Source organism: Pinus tabuliformis, chromosome 6 (assembly GCF_031772625.1).
Source record: "Pinus tabuliformis cultivar Carrire ecotype Pingquan chromosome 6, CPIR1, whole genome shotgun sequence".
NCBI lineage: Eukaryota > Viridiplantae > Streptophyta > Pinopsida > Pinales > Pinaceae > Pinus > Pinus tabuliformis.
In genome coordinates, this window is record NC_142292.1 from 1,340,500,726 (window position 1) to 1,340,526,714 (window position 25,989).

The 25,989-nt window shown below is 41.4% G+C and overlaps 2 protein-coding genes across 2 annotated transcripts; both read left to right on the forward strand.

The window, feature by feature from the left end:
* The first annotated feature begins 21,888 nt into the window (after positions 1-21,888).
* Positions 21,889-22,782, forward strand: LOC149263551 (uncharacterized). The gene has a single exon (XM_089388959.1). It carries the CDS (start codon positions 21,889-21,891, stop codon positions 22,780-22,782), a length of 894 nt encoding a protein of 297 aa, XP_089245085.1.
* A 206-nt stretch (positions 22,783-22,988) lies between these two features.
* Positions 22,989-24,680, forward strand: LOC149263552 (uncharacterized). The gene is made up of 2 exons (XM_089388961.1): positions 22,989-23,607; positions 24,028-24,680. Exons 1-2 carry the CDS (start codon positions 22,989-22,991, stop codon positions 24,678-24,680), a joined length of 1,272 nt encoding a protein of 423 aa, XP_089245087.1.
* Positions 24,681-25,989: the final 1,309 nt, after the last annotated feature.

The window sequence follows — 25,989 nt, forward strand, 5'->3', positions numbered from 1 at the left end:
GGATTACCACCGTATAGGGGGCAGTATGCCCTTTCATTATCCCCTCCGGGAGGATATCCATACGGGAGTTCACAATAGCATTCAGGTTATACTGGAATTACCTTAAGTGGTTGGGTACCTATACTACCTCAACAACCAAGAGTTGTGTATTCGATGCAACAATGCGTACCTGTGTCGAACATACCGACTACGCCAGCTATTGTGATGGTGTCGCAAGTTCAAGCGTTGCCTATTGTATGCCAACCTCAGGTTTCTTAGGTTGTAATGCAATAGCCCCTTGACCCTGCGACTCAACCACAATCGCCGACTAGTGGGGTGACACAGGCCCAGACGGGTACAATTACCCCTCACCTTGGTCAAACGGTTAGTATCGGGCAACAGCACATGGCTTCACAACCGTGGCTGGTGCAATACCAACAACCACAATTCCAACAAGTATACCAAGGATCTGAGCAGCAGATCTTTGCGAACAGTGGACAGCCGTACATTCAAAACGGTCAAAATCAACCATTTTATAATGGTCAAGTCCACCAACCTTACCAAACGTACCAGCATCATATGCATTATGCCGGTATGCAAAGACCAACTGCTCAGGCGATTCCATCATATCCTGGGTATGCTTCACCTAACCTGAATCAACAATTACCATTCGTGGCGACTTTAGAGTTACCTAATTTAAACCGGTTAACAAACGATCCAATTGCTTACGCCCCTTGGTGGCCAGCGATTCTGCATAAACTTCCATCAGATATTCCTAAATTTAATGGAAATCTGGGTGAAGATCCATCAAATCACGTGATGACCTTTCATCTATGGTGTTCATCAAACACCCTAAACGATGATTCGATAAGACTTCACCTCTTTCAGAGGACGTTAACAGGTCCAGCGGCAAAATGGTACATTGAATTGCCTAGAGCTTCGTTCGACAACTTCAGCACCTTAGCCACAACCTTTTTAACCCATTTTCAATTACCAATAAGGTATGAAACGGGAACAGAACTGCTTACCAACTTCAAACAGACAACGGCCACTCACATATCTGATCATATACATGAGTGGCGACGTCGTCGTAGGATGGTGAAAACGTACGTTCTCGATCAGCTATTAGCTGAATGGTTTATCAAGTCATTACTGCCTTCCATCACGGAAGATGTGGCAAAGGGGGGAGTCATAACGGAAGAGCAAGTGATTGCTCGTGCACAATATCTGGACTTGATTTACACTCAGTCCGGCACGCTCTACGACAAAATACCTGACGCCCCTAGACCGGAATTCTCAATTCCTCCTCCTCCTAAATCTAACAATGACTCTCATGCCGGCGATGGCGTGATTGGCACAATAGAAACGAAATCGACAAAGGCTACATCCAAGAAGACCCGTAAGATTTCAGGTCAAAATGCAAAAGACGAACTTCTTGCTTCGGAAGTAAATGCCGTGTCGACAGATAAGGGCAAAGAAACCAAACAACCAGGAAACAAGAAGAAAGGAAAAGGGAAGAAGAAGAAACAGGATGAGTCATCTCCTGAAAAATCTTCTTCAAACCCTCCTGGAAATAGGAAACCCCCTGCAGGGTGTCATATATGCGATGAGGATCATTGGACGAAAGAATGTCCATACAAAGTTGAGCTTAAGAGATTCTTTAAAAGTTCAAAAACCTCAGCAGTGTTAACTGATCCATTTCCAAATCCAAGAACAAATCTGGTTGAAAGTGGAAATGCTTCCCCGTCTCAAGTGCTAATGTTGTCGATTTCAAAACAACAGAATGATGCTTTGATTTCAACAAGGAACAAAGATTATGGGAATCCACAGCTGTCAAACAACAAGGATAAAGATCAACCAAGTAGTTCGACAACAACTTCGACAAAAGTTGTACCACCCACCATCCCCGAAATTGACGATAAAACCACCAAAGGGAGTAGTACACAAGTCGACATTTAATCCCCGCGCTAGAGCGGCGCAGCATTATAACATAGTGGAAGATTTGGCCCAATCGCCATCCGCTATGTCGACTCTTGAAGTACTACAAAATTGCCCATCCCAAAAGCAGGCTTTATTATCGGCCATTGGTGGGATCGATCCAAAGGATTCCAATCTTGTATCCTTCAACCACAAAGGATACGATCCTCAGTTACCGGCTCAACTAGCTTTCCTTGTTCAAGTGAAAGCCCTCAACAAAACTGTTCACCGAACAATTATTGATGAGGGGGCAACTACATGTATTATGTCGATGAGTTGCTGGAAAACTTTAGGATCTCCAACCTTGTCGCGGTCTGCGATGACATTAAAAGCATTTGACGGAAGGACATATACCCCATACGGTATCCTAAATAACTTGAAAGTTGAACTAGGAGGGAAAACAGTAGAAATAGATGTTGAAGTCATCGATGAGAATCTTGATTACAACATCCTACTGGGACGACCATGGATATATGCCATGGCAGCTGTTGTGTCGACCTATTTTCGAAAGATTGCTTTTCCCTTTCAAGGAGGGATCACAATCGTCGATCAACAAAACTTCCTCCCCAATGGTTCTCAAGTTACAGGAAGCATTCCCATGATCCATGGAAGCCCCCATTCGCTTCAGAATATCGGAGTAGGCCTACTAAAAGATCCTATACTAATGGGAACTTTCGCTCTTCCACCTCCAATCAATCTGGCGGAAGTAGCATCAATAGGAACCTGCAACATGATATCTTCCACAAAGATCTCAGAGAACGATATCAACATGGATCATGCAATGGTTTTGCCCCCGAGCCCAATAGAAATATTATAGCAATCAATGTTTCTGGCATGGGAGGCAAACCCAAATCAACGCTCATCAAACGTTTGGATAGATAGGTCTAGAGAATATGGTACTCCTACAGATCCTTGGTCGTAAGTGCATGGCACCGACGAAGGAATTCTCCAAGCTATGGTAATTGAAGGAGCACCATGGAATGATTCCCACCATCGTTCTCTTCTTCCGGATTATGAAGAAGATACTCAAAATGACCTTTACCATCCTTCAGTAGTTGATTTTCTATCGAATACTGTAAATACGGTGGATTCCGAGCGAAACTTATCCAACATTGAAGAGACTATAGCCATAAATATCTCGACCAAAACAGATGTTGTAGAGAATATTTATGTTGGCAAATGTTGTTCTCCTTCAGAGCTGGAAATATATAACGCTCTTTTTCGCGAATTCAGAGATGTCTTTGCTTGGTCATACAGTGAAATTCCAGGCATCGACTCGAGTATCATTGAACACGAAATTAAGATGTATCCGGATGTCAAACCAGTACGACAACGGATAAGGCAAGTGCACCCCAAGAAAGCTGCTACCATTAAGGCAGAAGTTGAAAAACTTCTCCATGCTGGTTTCATCTACCCGGTTCCTCTAACCGATTGGGTATCGAATATTGTCCCTGTTATGAAAAAACAGGGGACAATTAGAGTGTGCGTCGATTATAGGGATGTAAATCAAGCTTGTCCAAAAGACAACTACCCTACACCCTTCATTGACCAGATAATTGATGAATGCGCCGGATGCGAAATCTTTTCATTCATGGATGTATTTTCCGGGTATAATCAAATAAATATCCGCCCACAGGACCAGTCAAAGACTGCATTTATTTGTCCGTGGGGCACATTCGCATATCGAAATTTACCCTTTGGTTTAAAGAACGTAGGGGCGACGTTTCAGAGGGCAATGAATTATGCCTTCCATGACATCAAAAACATCGTTCAACCATACCTCGACGACCTTCCGGCTCATTCGCGAAAGCAAACTGATCATCCACAGCATTTAAGAGCGATATTTCTGTGTTGCCAACACTACAAGATACGACTCAATCCGCACAAATGTGTATTTTGCGTCAGTTCTGGTCGTTTACTTGGCTTTGTAGTCTCCAAGGATGGGATTCGTCTCGACCCGTGTAAGGTCTAGGCAATCATAAATTTGCCTCCACCTTCAAATTTGCTTCAGATTCAGAAACTCCAAGGGAAAGCAAACTTTCTGAGGAGGTTCATTCCAAATTACGCTAAAGTTGCTAAAGGTTATACTCGTCTCTTGAAAAAGGAAGTACCCTTTGTCTGGGATCAAGTTGCGCAAGCTTCCTTTGATGCTTTAAAAGATTCCCTAATGAAAGCATCATTAATGTACGCCCCTGATTATCAAAGAGATTTTAACCTGTATCTGGCTGCAACAGATACGACTATCGCAATGGTTTTAGTTCAGGAGGTCGATGGAATTGAACATCCTATTTATTATTTAAGTAAGAACTTAAATGATACAGAAAGCAAATATTCTTATGTTGAAAAACTAGCGCTTACAACTGTTCAAGCGATACAAAGATTTAGACACTATGTCCTCTTTCGGAAGACTACCATTCTGTCAGATTGCAACCCCATGACTTATATATTGTCGCGACAGTTGCTGGGGGGCAAATATTCAAAATGGATAGCAATCCTTCAAGAGTTTGATCTGGAATTTATGAAATCCAAGTCAAAGAAAGCTCTAGTTTTCGCAGAATTATTATGCGATCTCCCATCGTCGTCCAACGATGAAACATCCGAAGAATCAATCGTGGATGAAAGTTTGTTTCTGATATCTACAAGCAATGAGTGGTATGGGGATATAATCATTTATCTCCAAACCCAAAAATTTAGGCCAAGCACCACCCACTCTGAACAAAAACGTATTCGATACCAAGCAAAAGACTACATGATCGTCGGTGATACACTTTACCGTCGAGGTATTGATACAGTTCTGAGAAGGTGCCTCACCCATGAGGAGGCCGAAAAAGTCCTGAATGAGTGTCATTCAGGCGCGTGTGGGGGGCATCAATCTGGATATGCTACAGCACAAAAAATCTTACGAGCAGGATACTTCTGGCCAACAATATTCAAAGATTGCATAACCACAGTTAGAAGTTGCCATGCTTGTCAAATTTTTGATAGCAAAACCAGAAGACCACCCGCACCTCTACAGCCAATAATTGTTGTTGGGCCATTCGCCAAATGGGGCATCGATTTCATGACATGTAACCCCACCTCGACCGGGGGGCATGGGTATATCATAGTCGCAGTTGACTATTTTACCAAATGGGCCGAGGCGATGCCCACATTAGATAATACTGGTGAAACAACTGCCCTCTTCTTTTTCAATCATGTGGTCGCCAGATTCGGTGTACCATAGGCTATAGTCACAGATCATGGATCGCATTTTCGCAATCACATGATGGTTGAATTAGCTGCCAAACTAGGGTTGTCTCACGACAACTCTACTCCATATTATCCGCAGGCCAACGGAAAAGTTGAAACGATCAACAAGGTCCTGAAACACATGCTGCAAAGGATGATCGGAGTTCACAAAAGAAGATGGCACCTAATCCTGTACTCAGCTTTGTGGGCTTACCGAACATCGGTAAGGAATGCAACCAGGTTCACACCCTTCCAACTGGTATATGGCCTGGAAGCAGTCTTACCAGTCTAGTGTGAAATCTCGTCTCTTAAACTCGCAATTGATCTCCTCCCCGGAACTTCGGAAGAAGAGGCTCGTTTCTTGGAATTAATCCAATTGGATGAAACCCGTCGTGACGTCGCGTTGGCCAACAAAGTCCATAAGAAACGAGTCAAGGCGCAGTTCGACAAAAATGTCAAACCCCGTGTCTTCTCAGAAGGTGACTTGGTCTTGCTTTACGACCAAGAATCCGATAAATTGGGAGAAGGTAAATTTAAGTCTTTATGGATGGGCCCTTATATTGTTAAGCGGGCGTTAGCAAAGGGAGCCTACGAGTTAATGGATTACGACGGAATTCCACTGGTGCAACCTCGTAATGGGTTGTACCTCAAGCGTTACTACGCATAGTAGTAACCAGTATGCTTTTGTTATATTTTTGTTTTCGCTAAAGTGTTTGTTTTGGTCGAGTAATCCACCTTTTTACATTTATTGCAGATGTCAAACCCATTGGAGCCATGTGTTGGATATGCCGACGGAGCGAGTCGTAGTTCGCGGAACCTGTCCTCCGCAGCCTGGGCCATTTTTTATCCAAGCGGCGAGTTAGTAAGTTTCAGAGGTGTATGTATTGGTCGATCAACGAACAATATCGCTGAGTATAGTGCGTTGATAGAACTTCTCTCTGATGCCATCACTCATGGTATACGCCGACTAATTGTCAGGCTAGACTCACAGCTCGTAATACTACAACTCAATGGTATATATTCCGTCCGAAACCCAGCTATTTATCGCATGTTCCTAAGGGTTAAGATTTTGGAAAGAAAATTTGATCTTATTCAATACCAACATATTTCCAGAAACTTAAACACATTAACCGACTCATTAGCAAACTATGTGTTAGATAGACATTTGCAACATTTATAAAAGGAAACACATCATCAATGTTTTACATGTGGATCATATAACTCAACCAGAGTAAAACTCCGAAAATCAAAAATATATATATAGCTGTTTATGGTTTACATATAATGTTTTGTAACCAAGACAAAATCGGTCACGCGACCCAAAAACTCAAAATGCTAGGGGGCACCCTAGTCTAATGATGCTCGTGATAGCAAGTCACAGCCTGTGCGATCATGCGTAAGAGACGAGTCCATCGTCTGGGCACACCAGTAGTATGTCGTTGTAACTGCAAAGGTAGCTCGTCAGTCCTCACATCTGGTATACCAAGAGTGAGGCCCTCAACCTGCTCCTGCAAAGCTGTGAGAGTCTCGGCCACATCGAGGTCGCGAAGAATAGCCCTTCCGGCGGCCTCTCCTGCTGGAGCAACAGCTGGTACTCTCAGGCGAACTACTGGACGAACAGGACCAACATCTGCATGTACACATGAGTTTGATTAGAGTCTTGATAGAACAAAGCACAAGGACATTATAAACAAAAATGGTAAACAACAATATGGTTAAAGATTTTACCAATAGCACCCCACTGCTCGCCATCCGGCAGTACTAAATCTGGATCACCCCGGAAGTCCATGCCAGCATATGGATACTCGGCATAAACCATCTCCTGACGATCAAACCACCTGAAGAAGGTATCAGAAAATGAAATCTGAGATTGGCCAGCATGCCTAGACATATGGTCAACCCATCTCTGCATACGTGGTTCAGTAGGAGAAGGTAAATCGAGTGCAATGTACTGCGGCTGCATCAGTGGTATCTTCTCCAAGGCAAAGGCGGTCAAAATAGAACCATACCCAAAGTTCTTCAACCTCCCGTTCTTTATCTTGGTCAACTGTTCTTTCATCACAAGAAGTACTGCATCGCACCAGTTGAACACCTTCGGTTGGAGGCATTCCAAGGCATGCTGCATATAGGATCTGTTGGCTACATGAAGAGACGCACTACCGGCCATCCTACCAAAAGTAAACAGGATAGTCCTAAGGGACCTGTCAGTAACATCACGGATGATGATCTTGCCGTCTTTACTCAGCTGAGATCCTTCCCTGCAATACCGGCGGACATAATCTCTCACAGAATCGCCTCCTCGAGCCGAACCTGATAAAGAGATGGGGGCACCCTGCCTCGACAAGCCAGTCAAGAAATAGATGTCTACTGCAGTCAAGGGGATAGATTTGCCCCTAATCTGGAAAACCTGATTGATAGGATCCCAAGCATCGAGCAAATACTGCAGTAAGTTGATCTGTTGTCTCATGTTAGAAATGGGAAAGAACTTCAGTAAGCCACAGTTCCGCAGCGTGTTCACTGTAACTAGATCATGTAGGGCAATCATGTCCTCTTCTTCATGCTCACGTTCTCGCCATGTAAGAGTCATCTGCTCCAAGATCTCTGAAAAACCAACAAGAGAGGAGTTAGGTCCTGATTGTGGTGAGAAACAGGCAAAAATTCCATGAAAAATTGTGCAACAAATTCCCTTTCTGCGCCCAACGCACATGCAGCAGTGATCTAGGTGCGTTGAATGTCAAACTGCCTTCATACAAGCCAGCATTCAACGCAGGTTTCGATGCACTGGGGGTGCGTTGATGGCAGAACGAATCCCTCAAACCCCAGGGGCTTAGAAAAGCAGGGAATAAGGCACAAAATGCAAAATGGAAACCATGAAATGAAAGAGCTCAAGTTTAGCTCCTACCTGGTCCAGACGGCGCCGAGAATCGTCCACAGAATCTCTCGAAATCAACTGATGAAAATCAAGGGGGAAAGCACCTCCAAAGCTCCAACAAACCAAGTTCAAATGAAATGGTAAAATGAGAGGTAAAAAACACTTTTTAATTACTTTTACGTAGTTCAAAGTAAAATATTAGCGTTTTAATCTCGTTTTCAAGCAAATATTGTTCATTTCTAACTAGTTTGATGAAGCAGTTGAAAATACAATACGATCTTTGGAAGGACAAAGCTATCTATGGTAAAAATCAAAACAAGACCATCTAATCGAGCAGTTTTAGCACATAGTTCAAGCTCGTTAAAAAATAAACATAAGACATGAGCAAATGTTTCCACTCGCGTTTAAGCTCGTTAAAAAATGAACTATTCCCCGGTAAATAATCACCGTGAATGAAGCATTTCAGCCATTAAAGCCTTGGTCGTGTTTGCACCGTCACCTCCACTTTTCCATTGGCCGATCATTCACCTCCATTTGATTGTTTACCCATTTTGAGGAACAGCTGCGAAGAGTGATTTCACTAGCCATCCTTGCGACACTGCCGTGATTGGAAAATTCCAACCCTTACTTGGAATCAGCTGCTACCCATTTTATCACTCGTTCCTCAAAAGACGAGTCTTCTTTAAGCTCTTTTCAACTGACTCGTAAAATATGAAAAGATTGCCGAGTTTTGGCCTTCTAGCTCGTTAAAGCGACAGGAAGTGCTATCCCTCCTCTAGATTTTAATCTTTTTGGACCTGAGGGATTATTGCACAAAAAGATCGAGCGCTTGTTTTGTTCGGCTCGCTAAAACGATCGAAAATTCATCCCTTCTGTATTGTTTTATACTTTTTCGGACTTAAGGGATTAGATGATGAAAAAGGAATTTTGGAGTTGCCTTTACGTACCTTTTCAGACTCTCTAAAAATGAAAAGGACCAAGTTATCTTTGTCGTTAGACTCGTTAAAAAGATTAATAGCGACAAACTTGTCTTTAGACGAGAACGAGTTTCACTATCGCTAGGCTCGTTAAAACATAGCGATGGGTTTGCCCGAAGGGAAAATTATAGAACAAGCATATGTTATCCTCCTCAAGCTTGACAAAAATAAAGAGGTACTGGTCAGCAATGACTGGGGAAAAATTGGGAAGAAAACTCAAAGAATCTTTATTGGTAGCAAGTCGCTCTTGAACATGACACTTCCACTCTGTGCCCGAGTTGGGTTGGGTTGTTTCATTCACCGGTCACATCACCATGGTCACGCCATACCATCCACATTTGGGGTAAATGCTACCAATCCATCACATAAGTGTCGCCGACATGTTCAAGAGAAGTCATCCAGAGAAGTCACCTATGTCCCATCCACTACCATACATTATACTTCATTCTGTCATGACCGCCATCCTGAGCCATATATCATCAGATCGTTTTCACCTCCATCAAAATCATTTGCTCCGTTCCATGTCATTGATGTGGGATTCATTAAGGCCCTCCTTTGACGGATCGCTTCTTTTCGACATCAGCTCATTATCCAAGAAGTTGATCTAGGAACACCCCATTCAGTACTTTGAAGCTTGCATGCCTCAATGGCAAGTTTCTCACTTCCGGTGACAGGTATACATCAATGACCTTTGACCGAAAGATTTTGCGTGGTGTTCGACGCCAAGTCCTTTATTCACACCATGTGAATTGTACTGCAGTACCTTGAGGGTCATTATCATTATCGGTGATTCCTCTCGCGCTTGTTAACAGTTTACATCATTGACTGGTAATCAAGCGATGTCTTTCCATGTTCGACTTCAAAACATTTCTCACATGGATCGACTTGTACTTCGAGTGAAGATCGGACGAGATTGAAGACCCCGGATCTAGTTTCATCCATCTGGGCTGCGATATATATTCAGGAAAATAAAGACATTGAAATGTACAGCATTGCAGCACAGATAATCATCCTACCAAAAGGATGATGACTCTATCAGAATCATCAGTCTACCATCAGACGATTGTCTGTCCTATGTACATGAAAATGAATTTATAAAGCTGAGCATGGGAATACCCGCCTCAGCTAGATCATGAAAACAGTATCAAGATAATGTATTGTATTGTATCTTATTACAGGTCTCCTCCCAGCATTGAAAGAACTTCGGATCCTCCTAATAAAGCATTTCACCCGATAAACGGCCTCATACTTTAGGGGGCAACTGTTATAGACATTTTTGTGCCTTATAGCTCTAAGCATGAAATGTCCATAAACCAAGGGCTCCTAAGTCCCTAAAAGTGTTGTTCTAACTCCTAAAGGAACAAGGTCAACAAATTACAGCTTCTCCCAGAAGTTCTCCACCAGAAACTGCTTAGAATCAGTCAAATTAGGATCATTTTAGCTGCTCCACTAGCCAAGTGCGTTGCATAGCACCCAAGTCCACTAGCTAGGTGCGTTGCAATGCACCTAAATGCACTACCAGGGTGCGTTGAGCGGGAAATGACAAGTGGCAGAGTCATTCCACGAGGTGGAGAGACAATGGAAGCTTCCAGAATCTTCTCCAATGACACTTGCCTCACTGAATTCGACCAAGGATGAGTAAGAGGCTCTCAGTCTCCAAGTGGAAGCAAGAACTGACAGAGAGAAGACACTAGTCAAATCATAAGCTGACTCATACTCCTTGCATACATCTATATATGGATCCCTCATCCCAGAGATCCAGAGGCTGGAATTTTGTACATTGCAGAGAATTGTTGTTGGTTTTGAGATAGATATCAGAGTATTGGGTGATTTATGCTTTGTTGGAGGTGAAGAGGGGCTTCTTTGTTGGGAGGTTGATGCTGGATCAGGAATCATCGGTTGTAACTCCTCCTGGATCTTCTTGTTATATCAATAAAACTATTTGAGTTTCTCCTACATGCTTGTGTATCATTGATGTTTGTTACATTTGTATGTTTAGCTTAAATCTGATCCTAAGCTTTTTATGAATATAAACCCATGTCTTTGTATAGTTTCCTTCTTCTGTGATCTTGCAGGTACTTGGTGAAGCTGGGCAAGTGAGGGAGCAGGTAGGTGGAAGCTGTCAAAGAGGAGAGATATTGGATCAAAGGACTAGCGCAAGACACAGGTTGGTTCATCCTATTTCTCTTTGTTTATAGTTCATAAAGAAGAATACAAAAGTAGTTTTCTCTGTTTGTTTCTAAGGTCACTGTCACACCTTAGTGGGATAGGGTTGTTCTGAATAGACACTTTTCCCGTTAACACAGTGACTATTGGCCCAGAAAATTGCACTATGCAATCACTGAGCCTGTAACCATTGCCAGCTGAAATTGTGCATTGTACAATTCTAGTAGTCAGCAGCTAGTCTCGTTTGCGCATGTTGTATGTCTTTCGTCAAGTTTTCTTTGGTTTTCAATGACAGATTTATTTCCATGCATATCATTTTCTCTCTATATCTAACAGGTGTTCGTCCATCTCTTAGTAGTTCAGTATCAGTTGCCTCCAAAAGAGTAGGATCAAAGGACACTAACAAAACTGCAACTGGAGCACCAGCTGAGCAAGTGTATGCAAGTCTACTTATCTCTGAAGATACAAAGTTGATTGTAGACAAGGACTTCAAGTTGAAAGGGCAAGAGGTTAATGATGCATTTGTAGGCACATTTGGGGAAGGCCTCAAAGACTGCCAGGTATATGTGAACATTCACAAGTCTGCCTTATATCGAATTGCATGCAAAGACCCTGCGTTCCTGTGTGTGGTCATGATACATTGGATCATCTTACACATTGATCCCGAGATGACGATATTGAGAAGTGTCAGCGGGATGAAGATCGAAACCTTCAAGGCACAAGATTATGATGAGATGTATCAGATGTCAAAGCCCGTGACCATCACGGAGACACCCTTTAGCATACCCAACAGTAATGCCAACTCTAGAGACATTTTGAAGAACTGGGTGAAGGAGTCGACTAGATTCAGGATGACACCCAACTAGGTTTACAAGACGAAGATGTTGCAGAAGGCATATCAATACTTGGTCATCTTTTCATGTCAACCGTATGGCCAATAAAGAACAGAAACCTTCCCACAGAGTTGGGTGATCGCGTTGGACCAACTGGCTAGAGAGGGCAATGCATGTAAGTGGTCTGGCATGTTGTCTTGTCAACTGAAGGAATAGGTAACAAGGGCTTGAAAGCTACCCAGAGGCATGCAAGAAGAAATAGACATGTCCACATACATCTTGGATGCAATCTGTGCCCGCTAGGAGTTCCTAGGCTTGAAGTGGGCATGGACACCGGTGTAGACTACTGTGAACACTTATTGTAAGATGTTGTCCAAATGTAGCTTCAAAGGAGTTATCACACGGTTGTCCAACCATTTTGTCACCTTGATTTACAAAATGATATTCGAACACAATCGACCCTACATTTCGAAGGTAGCAATGGATATACTGATAGACATAACTGATTGGTATGCCTCACTATTCGGCACCTTCATACGGATGTACATCGTGGAGAAGCCTTCACATGTTCTACTGAAGTTTTCCTTGGACATACTCGTGATGCAGGAAGTGGCATATCACATCTTGACAGGATTGACAGCTAGGTTACACTAGAAGAAGAAGGCACATTGGCCCGCTCTTCCATTGCACTTCGATTTATATGAGATCTAGAGTTTCAAGCATGTGGATGTTGAAGAAAACAAGATGAAGAAGTATCCATTCGACCTCCAAAGTTACAATCCATATGACCTTCATTGTCTTGTGAAATATTACTACGTGAGAGTACACTTCAACTGGATCCACGGATCATGTCATTGTGTGGAAGAGGACTCATGGAGATATTGTTACAACTCCTCCAGACTCAATGAACCAGTCAGCTTCACTGTGGAATGGTTAGCGAAGAAATGTGAACCAGCATCCCGGAGAGCACTAGAAGCAGTAGCAATAGAGGTAAACATACCAGTGCGCGACAAGAGCAAGACGAAGATTGTCAACCGCATGGAGGAAGAGAAAAGCTACAAGTTCTGAGCATATCCACTTGTGGAGAAAGCAACTATGGATATAGAGGCAAAGAGGCACCAACGCAATAAGCGAAATGCACAAAGGCAGAGAGAGAAATGGGGAATGGAGGAAACAGAGAAGGATTTGCATGAGTTGAAGGAGCAAGTCTGAAAGGAACACAGGCTACAAAAATAGGAGAAGGAAGTGTAGCAACAATAGGTATTGCAAGGGGTGAGACATGTACATATGGATGAAATAGTTCCCGTACAGGTAGTGGACTCATCACAACAGCTGGCATCAGGCAAACAGGGTGAACCATCATAGGAGTAGGACTTCGCTTAGGAGATAGAGAGAGCACTTGAACAAATGGATACGAATATGAAGTAGTAGGAGTTAGATCAAGACATCGACCTCATGCCTCACCACCAAGAGGTCAACCCACTAGCTTCACCGCATCCAGAAGACGATCAAGTCCCAAGCAACCAAGGAGAAACTGAAATCCTTGGAGATCAACTGGAAGGAGAGATGCATAACTTCTCATTCGATGAGTCTAAACATAGAGTTGTGCAATCTCATAGAGTGTCAACTCCGGAAGATCATACATCTCCTGTGCAATATGAGGAATGAGTGATCGTGTTTGTCATGCGCAAGCATCTAGTAGCATTGGCCGATGCTACCAGAGTATATGCCAAAGCCACTAGCATGAGTGTTCAGTTTCTAATAGTTGAGAATAAGCGAATGGCTAAGTAGCTACAAAGGGCCAAGCAAGGAGGAGAGTTGATTACAATGTCCGCCCGAGTAGAACTAAAGAAGGCGATAAGGTATGAAGTATTTTCCCTTGACATAGTCATGCAGGCATTGTATTCCAAGTTTGGTACCATGCATAAGGCAGTCATTCATCTCAATGGATGGCAACAATGATGTGATAAAAAAGCACATATCTTGTCAAACGTGAATGATGTTGTTGATTACATGCAAACATGGATGATGAGATACAAGGGATCCTCTCTTCACTTGCCTAAGATGATGAAGCCTAGAGCGGTCGAGCTCAAGGCACGCATCCGTTGTGAAATCCAGAACTATGAAGAGCTCCCGCAACTCATCACTAGTCTACAGGCCTCCCATGCATGTGTATTCAAGAGTATGGATGTTTTGGTGTGCGCACATGCAATCCCATCGATTGGGACTCTCACCTAGGCACAGATAAAGGCACAGGTCCGACTAGAGCTTGACTCTTACTTTGATGAGTTGATGTGCATAGCCATTAGCCCGGACTTGTTAATCAATGCAGACACCATGCAAAAGTATGTTGTTGGTCCAGCCGCATTGAAGACAATGATAAACATGTTATCAGATGAGTTGGATAGAGGAGCCCGAGCTATGTACCTAGATGCTATGGAGGCAAGAGTTAGGTTCCAGAAAGATGTCACCTTGGAGTACACGGACACCATCGTGGACTACCAATCTTGACATCCAACTTGGGAACTAATAAAAAATGGTAGCCAACTTGGAGAGGCTTGTATTCAACTTACCTCCTCCAATACCATGGCCCAAATGCATCAAAGAAGTGAAATTGAACTTGTACTTTGATATTTTCAAAACATCAAACATTTTTCCTTCATAGATGACATGTGCATAAGAAAACTTTCTAAACATGTTATGTCACCCAAGTGGACAATTTATTCAGGAAATGACTATTTTTTTCCATAATTCAAATACATGTATGTAATAGAAGTGCTAAAAAGAACATGCAACATTAAAATCCATACAAACCATTCTTGTTTGGTGTTGTATATATTCTTGCACTGACCTCTTTTTAGAACTTTGCTTTGGTGAAAAATACTCCTTTTGTACTCTTTTTTGAAATGCTTACCATTCCTCTTTGGTACCATAACCATCGATGCACAACATGGCGTAATGGATGATTGAATGAGCCCATTGTTCAACAAACTTTTGCATTGCATTGATGTGTCTACACTTTGAAAATTTGTCAACTCTTACATGCTAACATCACAAAGAGAAACCTCTTGCTGCAAAGATATTTCATGTGAAGTTTATTTCTCCTTGAAGGATGATTCTTTCACAACCTGAAATACTTCATCACTCTGGTGAACTGAACCAACCAAATCAGAATTGAAGCTTGCATTACATGCAACAACATTTTCATAAAAAATATCATCATTTGGCTTGAACATGAGAAGTACTAAACATTTACTTGAATTCACTAGTATTTTTTCCTGCCCTAGATTAACAACTGATATGTTTAACTTTTTGTTATGGGCTCTCACTATATACTCCACACCATGCTTGAACAAGTGATACTTGTTTTCATGGCAGTAAAAGACTGCTTTCCGGTCATACAAATATGGACTACCCAACACCACACCTGAAATATCAAGCGGTACCACATCTAACTCTACTTTGTCAACAAAATTTGCAGTGATTACAAACTTAAACAAACATTTTCTTGTAACCTGTAAACTGGTGTCTCTTATTATCCATCCCAAAGGGTATGGTTTATGGTGAGGTATAGTTTCAAGATTCAATCTGTTGACTAAGTCTTCAAAGATTAGATTTTCTTGTGACCCACTATCGAAGAGTGTGTCAATCTTGGTGTGTTTAGATATGACCCTAACATGAAATAACTCAATTCATCTCTTTTCATCTAGAGTAGTAGTAGAGTTACAGTTTTGTGAACTAGTGCTTGCAATACCTTGTTTTCCTCTGATTCCCATGATAGTGATTTTGTTTTCATCACCTGATTCAGAACCTAAATATTCTTGAGTGATAGCAGTGGTTTTTTCTTTCCCTTTATTGTTGACCTTATTTTGTCTCATTTCTAGATGGAGTTTCCAGAAATGATCCTCATTATGTCCCTCTTTTGAAAAGTGTTTACATATAACTTTCTCCCCTTCCTTCTTCACACGCATTTTTCTTCCCTTTCCATTTTCCTCCTTTCTCTTTCTCCTTACCCTTAGGTGTCTTTTTATTACTACTCTCTTCATAAGTGTTCTTTCTTCTAGATTCAAGATGTGTGGCTTGCACACATACTTCATCCAAATTAGTTGGATTGAACATAATAATAGTGTGTTTAAGATAGGAATGTAAAACCCCAATATCTGTTAGCAGTGTATCTTGGGAATTCAAATTCACTTGTAATAACAAATCCCTTTTCCTAAACTCTTGTGTATAATCTTGGATTGTTTGGCCTTTAAGCTACCTAAAATTCTTCCAACTCATAATGGATTTTTGCATATAGGCTAAAGAATAAAAATGTATTTTAATTGCAAAAACAAATTCAACCCAAGTGATAGATATCGTACCATGGATTCTGATTTCTTCATGATTCTTTGCTTCCCACCAAACTAGTGCAGCTCCTTCTAGCCTCAATGAAACCAACTGGATCTTTATGTTATCTTCTTGAAGGTTTTGAATTCTACAGTATACCTCTAATTTAATAGAGTTTAGGCTTCTGTGATCCATATTAAGTTAGAGAAAGATTTCGGCGTAAATCACATGAAAAGTCATTTGTCGACGCGTTTCGAACCAACCAGTGTGGTTCATCGTCAGGACAAGATGAAGAAAACAGATCTAGCTTAGCATGCTATATAGACCGAGCAGAGCCTCCAACGGCTAGTTTGACCCAACCGCTAATATTGACCAAAGGACCAGGATCAAATAAAGATAACCAATAAATAATCAAAAATTAAAGGTCAAATTACTAATAAAAGAAAATTAGTTGCAATGGACCGTTTCTAAGAAAGAATTAAGGGAGAATAACTAAGTAAACTATTAAAATAACAAATTAAATAAATAAATAGATATAAAAACCCGAACTAAAATAGTAAAAATAAAACAAATACACAAACACAAAAATAAAAATAAATAAAATAAAAGATAAATCAAACAAAAATAAACCACTAGATATGACTAAGAGTTAAACGAGAATAAAAATAAAAATAAAAAAATAAAACGCACAACAAAAATAAAAATAAAATAATAAATCAAGTGATAATAAATTAATTAAATTAATTAATTAATAATATTAAAAATTAATAATAAAAATAAAAAAAAAAAAAAAAAAAAACTAACTAAATAAACGAAAAATACTAATAAAACAACGAAAAAATGAAAAAAATAATAATAAATATATAAGAATGAATAACTAAGAGGGAATAGAATAAAATAATAAGCTTAAAAAATAATAAATTAATTGAATTAATTAATTAATAAAAGCTAAAAATAATAATAATAATAAAATAACTAATCTAAATAAAAGTAAAATAATAACAAAACACGAAATAAAAATAAAAATGAAATAAAATAATAATGAATAAATAGAATTGAAGAAATAAACAGGGGACTAAAACATAACTCAAACAGTAATAATAATAATAAAAATAAATAAATAAACGAATAAAATAAATAAATAAATAATAAAAAACCAAAAAATAACAAAATAAATAAATTTATAATAATAAATAAAATAACTAAATAAGAATAAAAGGGAAAAAAAGATGAATAGAGTCCTGAATACAGCTAAATAGCGAGTTAAATAGTACCAATGTAAGGAAATAAGTTACCACCAGGCCCTTAACTAATCAGAAACATAAAGGAAAGGCGATTAGAAGGATGACAATGACATAAATAAATACGCGAAAAAACAGTAAAAACCACAGAGGACGGAAAAATGACTAGGAGGAGAGGGCAGGGACCCAGCATCTACTGATTTTCCAACCATCGTCTCTATTGAGATTGCTAGGTCTCTTTTCAATCTCCAGAGCTTCCCTGAATTTTCGATGATGGAAATGCGGAACCTTAGCAATAACACTGGCTTCTTCGATACAAACCTGATGCTTGGTTTTCTCCACATGTTCAGCCAAAGTGGAAGACTTAAATCTCCTATGCTTCAGATATGCTTCGAATCCAATTTTCCAACTTTTCTGCATTCACCTCTCCATTGTACATGGGAAGTTCGAATTTTATGTCCAACTTCAGTAATGGAGTCTTTCCTTTTGGGGTTTTGGAATGAGTATAGGTGGTTTAAATGGTGGTAGTGGAAGATGATGTTGTGTAAGATGATGGAGGTGATGAGGAATATGATGAGGATGGTGGAGATGGAGGTGGCTTTCCACCATTCCCTTTGGAATCCTTCTTCTCATCTTTTTCATTCTCTGATCTTCCATCTCCATGTGGAGGTTTAGAATGCTCTCCAACCATTCTATTGTTCCTCTCTTCATAGAGGAATTTAACCATCTCAATCAAAGTATAGAAATATTTCTTGAATTTTTCCTTTTCTGAAGAGAGACCTTCAAGCTCTCTTTCTCCAGAAATAATGGCTATATATTAACACTCAGAAATTGGTACCACTTGTACCTCTTCAATCTCCATTGAAGACAAAACTTGAGGAGTTTTAAGTGCAGCTGGAATTGGAACTTTGGGTGGTGGAAATTGTGGCCTTGTGGCTCTCCTTCTTCTGGGCATTACCTCAGGAGTTGCAACCAATAGCTTCCCTTCTTCCCTCTACAACTTTAACCTTATAATCATCATAATTTTGCAACCATTAAAACCCTAATTGCACAAACTTAAGCAATCAAGCAATTCAAAATTTTCTCTAATACCAACTTGATATGTTTTTGTATTATTATTTTTCTCATGCTAATAAAAATTACAAATTTATAAATATGTGCATGCTTATTGCTCTTTGTGTTGATGTTTCATTAGTTGTTTGTGCATACAAGCAAGAAAATTTCATTAAATTTTAAAAGACATTCATGAGAAAAATAGCTTCAGAAACAAATATTGAACAACAAACATGTACAATGAAGCAAACCATCAAATAGACACATTAACAAAATGTTTTGATGAAGGATTTCACCCCTCCTGGGGTACGTCTCTTTGGTCCAGCTTCCATGGCTTGGGCCTCTATATTAGCTCAATGTGGCAAAATTGTTGTTTGAAAAGCTCTATGGCTCCTGATACTTGCACCAATGTGTTCATAATGTCCAAATTAGTTAATAACACCTCTTTCTGAGCTCAATTTGGTAAAAAATTTCTCAAGATATGCTTCATTCAATGTTTTCCCTAGGAAACCTTGCTAAAACTAGAGAAGACTTCAGTTAGCACCACCAAAATTGGCAATTCCGCCGAAATTGGCGTAATTCCAAAACTGCCACTAACTTAAAATTTGGATTAATTAAGCTAAACAGGATTGGCAGCGCTCTAAGCATGCTTATTCGTTAGCATTGGCCCATGGATATATAACATGGTCGTATGGTGAGAGAGCTAGCCCTCGGGGTTGGCTCCCTCCGCTTCCATCGTCTGCATTAGCTATAGGTTTAATTGACGTATGGTGGCTACCGTTTACAAAACCTGTTGCTTGGTTCAATGGTATTGCAACAAAGTTGGGAAGGGGAGGTCACAGGTTTAACCCATCCTCCACTTGTCCCTTAATACCTTTTGTCAACCAATAAAAAACATTGTGCCATTAACATATTTCGTTGCCTTTGACATAGTTCAGAACTATGTAATTTAGAATTATGTAATATTTGTATATAATATATAATATATATAGATAATTATAATATAATCTATGATATTAAATCAAATAAAATAAATATATATATATATATATATATATATATATATATATATATATATATATATATATATATATATATAGATATAATACAATTTCCACATAATATTCATCATGAACCCATAATTCCACCTTGGAAGACATTGGGCAATTTCACCTTCACACAACCAAATTAGTGAATCCTAAAGTGACACTTGTCACAGCCTTAGAGTGCCCCGTGTACAACCACATTAGATCTCAGTTTCAAAATTTCTGTTGTAATACTGACCTTCCTAGCTTTTTAGGATGTCAAAATTACAGGAAGGATTCTCTCGAAGATTTTTGAGTATAGGAATAAAATCTTAAATCAAACTAAATAATTCATTTCTTTAGGTCCGATAGATTAAAGTTTGGCCTCAAAATTAATAATAATATATAAAATTAATAATAATAATAATTAGATTGGATTGTAATTAATTTAACAAGACCTTCATTTTATGTAATAGAACTATGAGTAACGGGTTCGTATGAGCTCTGGAACTAGGGTTTATGCAAACCCCTGCAACGACGGAGAGCGCATCTCCTCTGCCGCATCAAAGTTTTCGCCTACTTAAGCACGACAATACGCCATTGGATTAACCAGCGTGGAAATGGGCAACCCCTAGGGGGGGCTTCAAAGCCCTCCCCCACCTCTAATCGAGAGCCTTCAGCGCAAACTTGGTCTTTACCTTCAGGGCCGGAGCATGAAGAGGCAGATAATAGAGAGCCCCCTCTGCAAGATAAGACAAATGCACTCCCCAGTCAGTCAGAAAGACGCAGCGAGATACCAGAAAGGAAAACAGAGCACGAAGAAGCACCCAAGGTCACCTCGAAGACATGCAAACCCATAGCAGCTGAAAGGCCCAAGATAGAACTACCCAGTCATAGAATCAATGGGCGAATCCAGTATATGAAGGACCATGCACTCATTGGAAAATTTATTGGATTCTGGCCAACAGAAAAAGCATTGCATGGATGGATCTCTGCCAAATGGAAACCCAAGGGTCATGTCACCCTGCAGCTAGGACCAAAAGGGTTCTTCACGGTGATTTTCTTCTGCATTGAAGACAGGAATAGAATAATGGATGAAGGGCCCTATTTTTTCAACTCTGCAGGATTGTATTTAAGGGAATGGGTAGAAAGATTCAACCTGGACAAGGAGGACCTCAGCTGGGCACCAGTATGGATCAGGATGTACTCGCTACCAGAGGAATATTGGGATGAAGATTCGCTCAAAGATATTGGAAACGGGCTGGGGGAATATATAAAATCGGCAGAAGAAACGAAGCTGCGCAGATATACATCCTATGCCCGCATTTGCGTCTTCATGCGCTTGGACAAGGCCCTGCCAGACTCGGTAAGTCTCTTCCATGATGATTATGAATGGATTCAACCCTTGGATTACGAACATGTACCCTTTCACTGTCGCAAATGCCATGCTCATGGGCATCTTTTTCGGGACTGCCTGCTGAATGCCAAGCCCCAATCCCCTGATCCCTCTGACAAGCAGACCCAAGATGGCTTCACCAAAGTAGCAAATTGCAAAAGATCACACAAAAAATCCTCAAATGGGAAAAAACCCCAGCAGGATGCTGCATCCTTTCCTTCTACCAGTAACAGCTTTGAGATTCTCGCCAATACCTCTGAAGATCAACCCCTGAATTCGAGGCCTAGCCCCCCGCCCATCTCCGCTCCTGCAATCCCTCCACCCTCTGGATCCTCTCCCACTCCTCGCCCTCCCGAAGTTGACCATGGATCCCCTAAGGAGGCTAGGAAGAACTCGGACTGGAAAGCAAAGGACATGGATGTGGATGGCATTCCCAACCAATCCTTGAGCATAGCAATCGCTTCAGAAGACACGAGCCAGCCACAACTGATGGACGAAGAACCGGAAAGCTTCGACTTGGGAGGACTTGACATTCTGGAGCTCGAATCAGCTTGCAAAAAGAAGGATTATGACAAGATTCCAGAGCATCAGCTCAGCACATTGGAAGTCATCATTGCCAGGGCATACCAGCAACAACAGCTAGGCATTCAACTGGGTAGTCATTGGGATGGCGGTCTCCTCCCAAAAGATTCCAAAAAGAGAGGGAGAAGAACTGATCTCCAACGAACAATCGCAATAGGGAAAATCCTGGTTGACTCAGGAAGGTATGCGAAGTTGACAAAGTACTACAAGCCCACCGCTAGTAGTGAATCATGAAGCTCACTTCATGGAATTTAAGGGGGCTCAACAGCCCAGGGAAACTAAGAATGATAAAGAACATGATAAAGCAGGAGCAGCCACAGATTTGCTTCCTTCAAGAAACGAAGTGTAACAGTAACACTCTGGGAAACATTCTTTCCAGAGCATGGCCAGGCAGTTGTTCAGTAGCAGTGGACGCTTCAGGGGCTTCAGGTGGGCTGGCTATTGCTTGGAACTCGCAAGCGATAATGCTCTCAGATTTTCATGCATCTCACCACATTATTCAGGCCACTTTTCACATAATAGGCACAAACATCCATGGCCATCTTACCAACGTCTATTTCCCACAGGAGGCAGGTAATAAAATAGCTTTACTAAATACTATAGAAGTACTGAATCTCCACAGAGTCCATCCTCTTTGGATCATTGGAGGAGACTTCAATATGATCACTAAGTTAGAGGAAAAGCAAGGGGGTCGAGCCAAGATGGAGCAGGAAAATGGACACTTCAAAGAGTTCATCCAAAACAATGCTTTAATCGATCTGCAGTTCTGCAATGGTACGCATACATGGAGCAATCGCCGGACTAGAAGGCAACAAATCGCATCCAAACTGGACAGATTCCTCATATCTGATAATGTGGTGCATTTGGGAGGTGATATAGCGGCAACAATTCTCTCTTACGCAGGCTCTAACCATTGGCCAATAGGAGACCATTTCACTTTGAAGCGTTTTGGCTCACCCATCCTGCATTCAAAGACTTCATCAGGTATACTTGGAACAACTTCCAACCACCAGAGGGATCTAAAATGTTCCAGTTTCAACAGAAACTCAAATATCTCAAATCCTGAATCAAGCTTTGGAATCAAGAAACTTTTGGAAACATTTTTCAGGCGCAACAGGACTTAAACAAGGAAATGAAAGAGCTCCAGCAACAAATAATCACGGGGGGACACAATGAAGGAACTTTGGAACAGGAGCAATGCATTCACAATCAACTGGAGGAGAGGAGAAAGCAGGAGGAAATATTATGGAAGCAGAAATCCAGGATAAGATGGCTGAAAGAAGGAGAAAGAAACACTAAGTTCTTCCACAGAACCACTGTACAGCGAAGAATGCACAACACTATTTCTTTCATTCAGAAGCAGGATGGGGAAAGAGTAGAAGAGCATGATGAGATCGAGCAGGAATTCATAAGACACTTCCGGCAAGTTCATCAAGAGCCCCAAACAGATAGATGGCCTGCTATTGAAAAAATCACCCAAAATGTGCCGAAAATCATCACTGAAGAACACAACAAGCTCCTTCTACGCCCAATTCTGCCTCAGGAGGTGGACACTGCAATGCATCAGCTCAAGGAAGGCAAAGCCCCTGGCCCAGATGGCTTTACTACCACATTCTTCCACACCTTCTGGGAGCTGATAAAAGATGAGGTCTGGCAGGTGGTGGAGGAATCACGCACTCTTCACTGGCTTCTGCCCTCTCTCAATTCTACCTTCATTGCGCTCATTCCTAAAGAAGAAAGCACCAATACTCTGGATAAATTTCGTCCAATCGCTCTATGCAATGTAATTTACAAAGTGATATCTAAAGTCATAGCCAACAGATTAAAGCCGCTGCTGCCCCTGCTCATTTCGCCTGAACAATCTGGCTATGTGGAAGGAAGACAGATCTTGGACGGCATCATCCTCACGCACGAAATCATTCATTCTCTCAAGCACTCCAAACAGGCAGGTATGATTCTCAAGCTTGATCTTTCAAAAGCTTTTGATAAGCTAAGTTGGGCATACATACAAAAAATGTTAATAGCTTTTGGTTTTTCTCCAATGTGGGTTCGATGGATTTTGAGTCTCATATCTTCAACTTTCTTCTCCATCCTTGTAAATGGCATCCCATCCCATCCCTTTAGTCCCTCAAGAGGCATAAGGCAAGGCGACCCTCTCTCTCCATTCCTTTTTGTACTCATGGCGGAAGGCTTGGGCCGCCACATCAAACAAGCCCTCCTCTCCCAGCAGATCAAAGGTCTATCCATTCACAACTCCCCTGCAATAACCCATCAGCAGTTTGTCGATGACAACATGATTTTTGGTTACCCGTCAGTATAGGAAGCTTCTATGTACAAATCCTTGCTGAACGACTTCTCCGAGGCTTCAGGAACAAGCATTAATAAGGCCAAATCACAGATTTTTTTCTTCCATACTCCACCTGTTATTCAGCGTGCCATAGCTCGTATCTTGGGATTCTCCATAGACACTCTCCCTTCTAAATATCTTGGAGCCCCCCTTATTGATTCGGCCATCAAGCATGCCTCTTGGCGTATGCTCCTCGAGAAGCTTGAATCCCGCCTCAACTTATGGACTCACAGATCTCTGAATATAGCTAGTAGATTGGTGCTAATTAAGGCTGTGCTACAGGCAATGCCGCTTTACCTATTCTCAATCCTTGCAGCACCTAAATGGGTAATTAAAAGAATAAAGGATCTACAGCGCAACTTTCTTTGGGGGGCTACAGGTACAAATCGCAAATGGGCATTGGTAAAATGGACCACTGCGTGCAAGCCTAAAGAACAAGGGGGTATTGGTCTGAGAGACCCCAGTCACAGTAATGCTATTATGTGCGCAAAAATCTGGTGGCAATGGCTATCCACCCCCAACAAACCATGGGCAGCCATTTGGACTGCCAAATATGCCAACCACAGGCCACAGGAGGAGCTCATCAGATTAACGCCCAATGCAAAAGGTTCACTCATATGGAACGCAGCCAAACAACACTTCTTGATGATCAGCAACACAGTTTTTGGGAAGTAAGAAATGGCAGAACAGCTTGTTTTTGGATGGACGCATGGAACCAATTGCCAAAGCTCAATGGAATTCTCCACCAGCTTCCAGGCCACTCCAGGGAAGAGCAGCATCAGGAAGAGATATGGCATTATTGGACTCAGGAGACAGATCAAGGGTATAGGAAATGGCAGCAAAGTGACAGGATAATCAGAAGCGCAGATCACCAAACTATGAGGGATCTAGAAAGGGAGCTCCAAAAACGCCGAATCAGATACTCCGAAGGCAGAGACATCCTTCGATGGGGCTACTTTCCAAGAGGAACCTTCTCCACCACAGAGGCTTATAAAATCATATGTACAAATCCCTCGCCCCTGGATCCCATCTGGGGAAGAATATGGTCAATAGGCACCTGGCCCAAAGTCTCACTCTTCCTTTGGTTGGTGGGGCACCAGAAAATACTCACTTGGGACAAACTCAGGCGAAGAAACTATCATGGTCCCTCAATCTGTGTGAATTGTAACTCTCAGGAGGAAACACTCCAGCACCTTCTGGATTCCTGCACCCTTGCCAACCAACTGTGGGAGAAGGCCAGTTTTTGATGCCAAAGAAGATGCAGGGTGTCAGACGATATCACCGACTCCATTCGCCAATGGCATCAGAATCCCTACAAAAGTGAAATTCTCAACCAATTATGGAGATTGATTCCTGGGCTCCTCACTTGGTGTATCTGGAAGGAAAGGAACAAGTGCATATTCAAAGATCAAATTACTCCACTAGAGATCATCTGGGGCAACTTCTGTCTGAATCTCAAAGAGACATTGGTGCTTCGCACGTGGATGCCAGATGACTTTCCCACCCTGGAAAATGAGAAGGCCATCTGGGCTAATTGGAACATGCCTCTCCCACAGGGAACTCCAACTCAAGCCCCCTCAGAAAGCATCAACACAAAGAAGGAATCTTGGATTTCCCCTCCAAAGCACACTTTCAAGCTCAACTTTGATGGAGCATCAAAGGGCAACCCTGGAAAAGCTGGATACGGAGGAATTTTCAGAAATCATGAAGGCTCGCCCCTCCTTATTTACTTTGGAAACATAGGATGGGATACCAACAACTCGGCTGAATTGGAGGGACTATGGCAAGGACTCCTCCTTTCCAGGAAACACAACTTTCATCCCCTGGAAATCGAAGGTGACTCCCTAATCCTCATCAACATGGCTAAAAAACTCCTTAATGGGACTCATGCTAGAAAAATTGCCAATAGCTGGAGACTTGAAGCTAGATTGGAGGCCATAGAACAATGGCTTCACAATAATCGAGCCATCATCTTCAATCATGT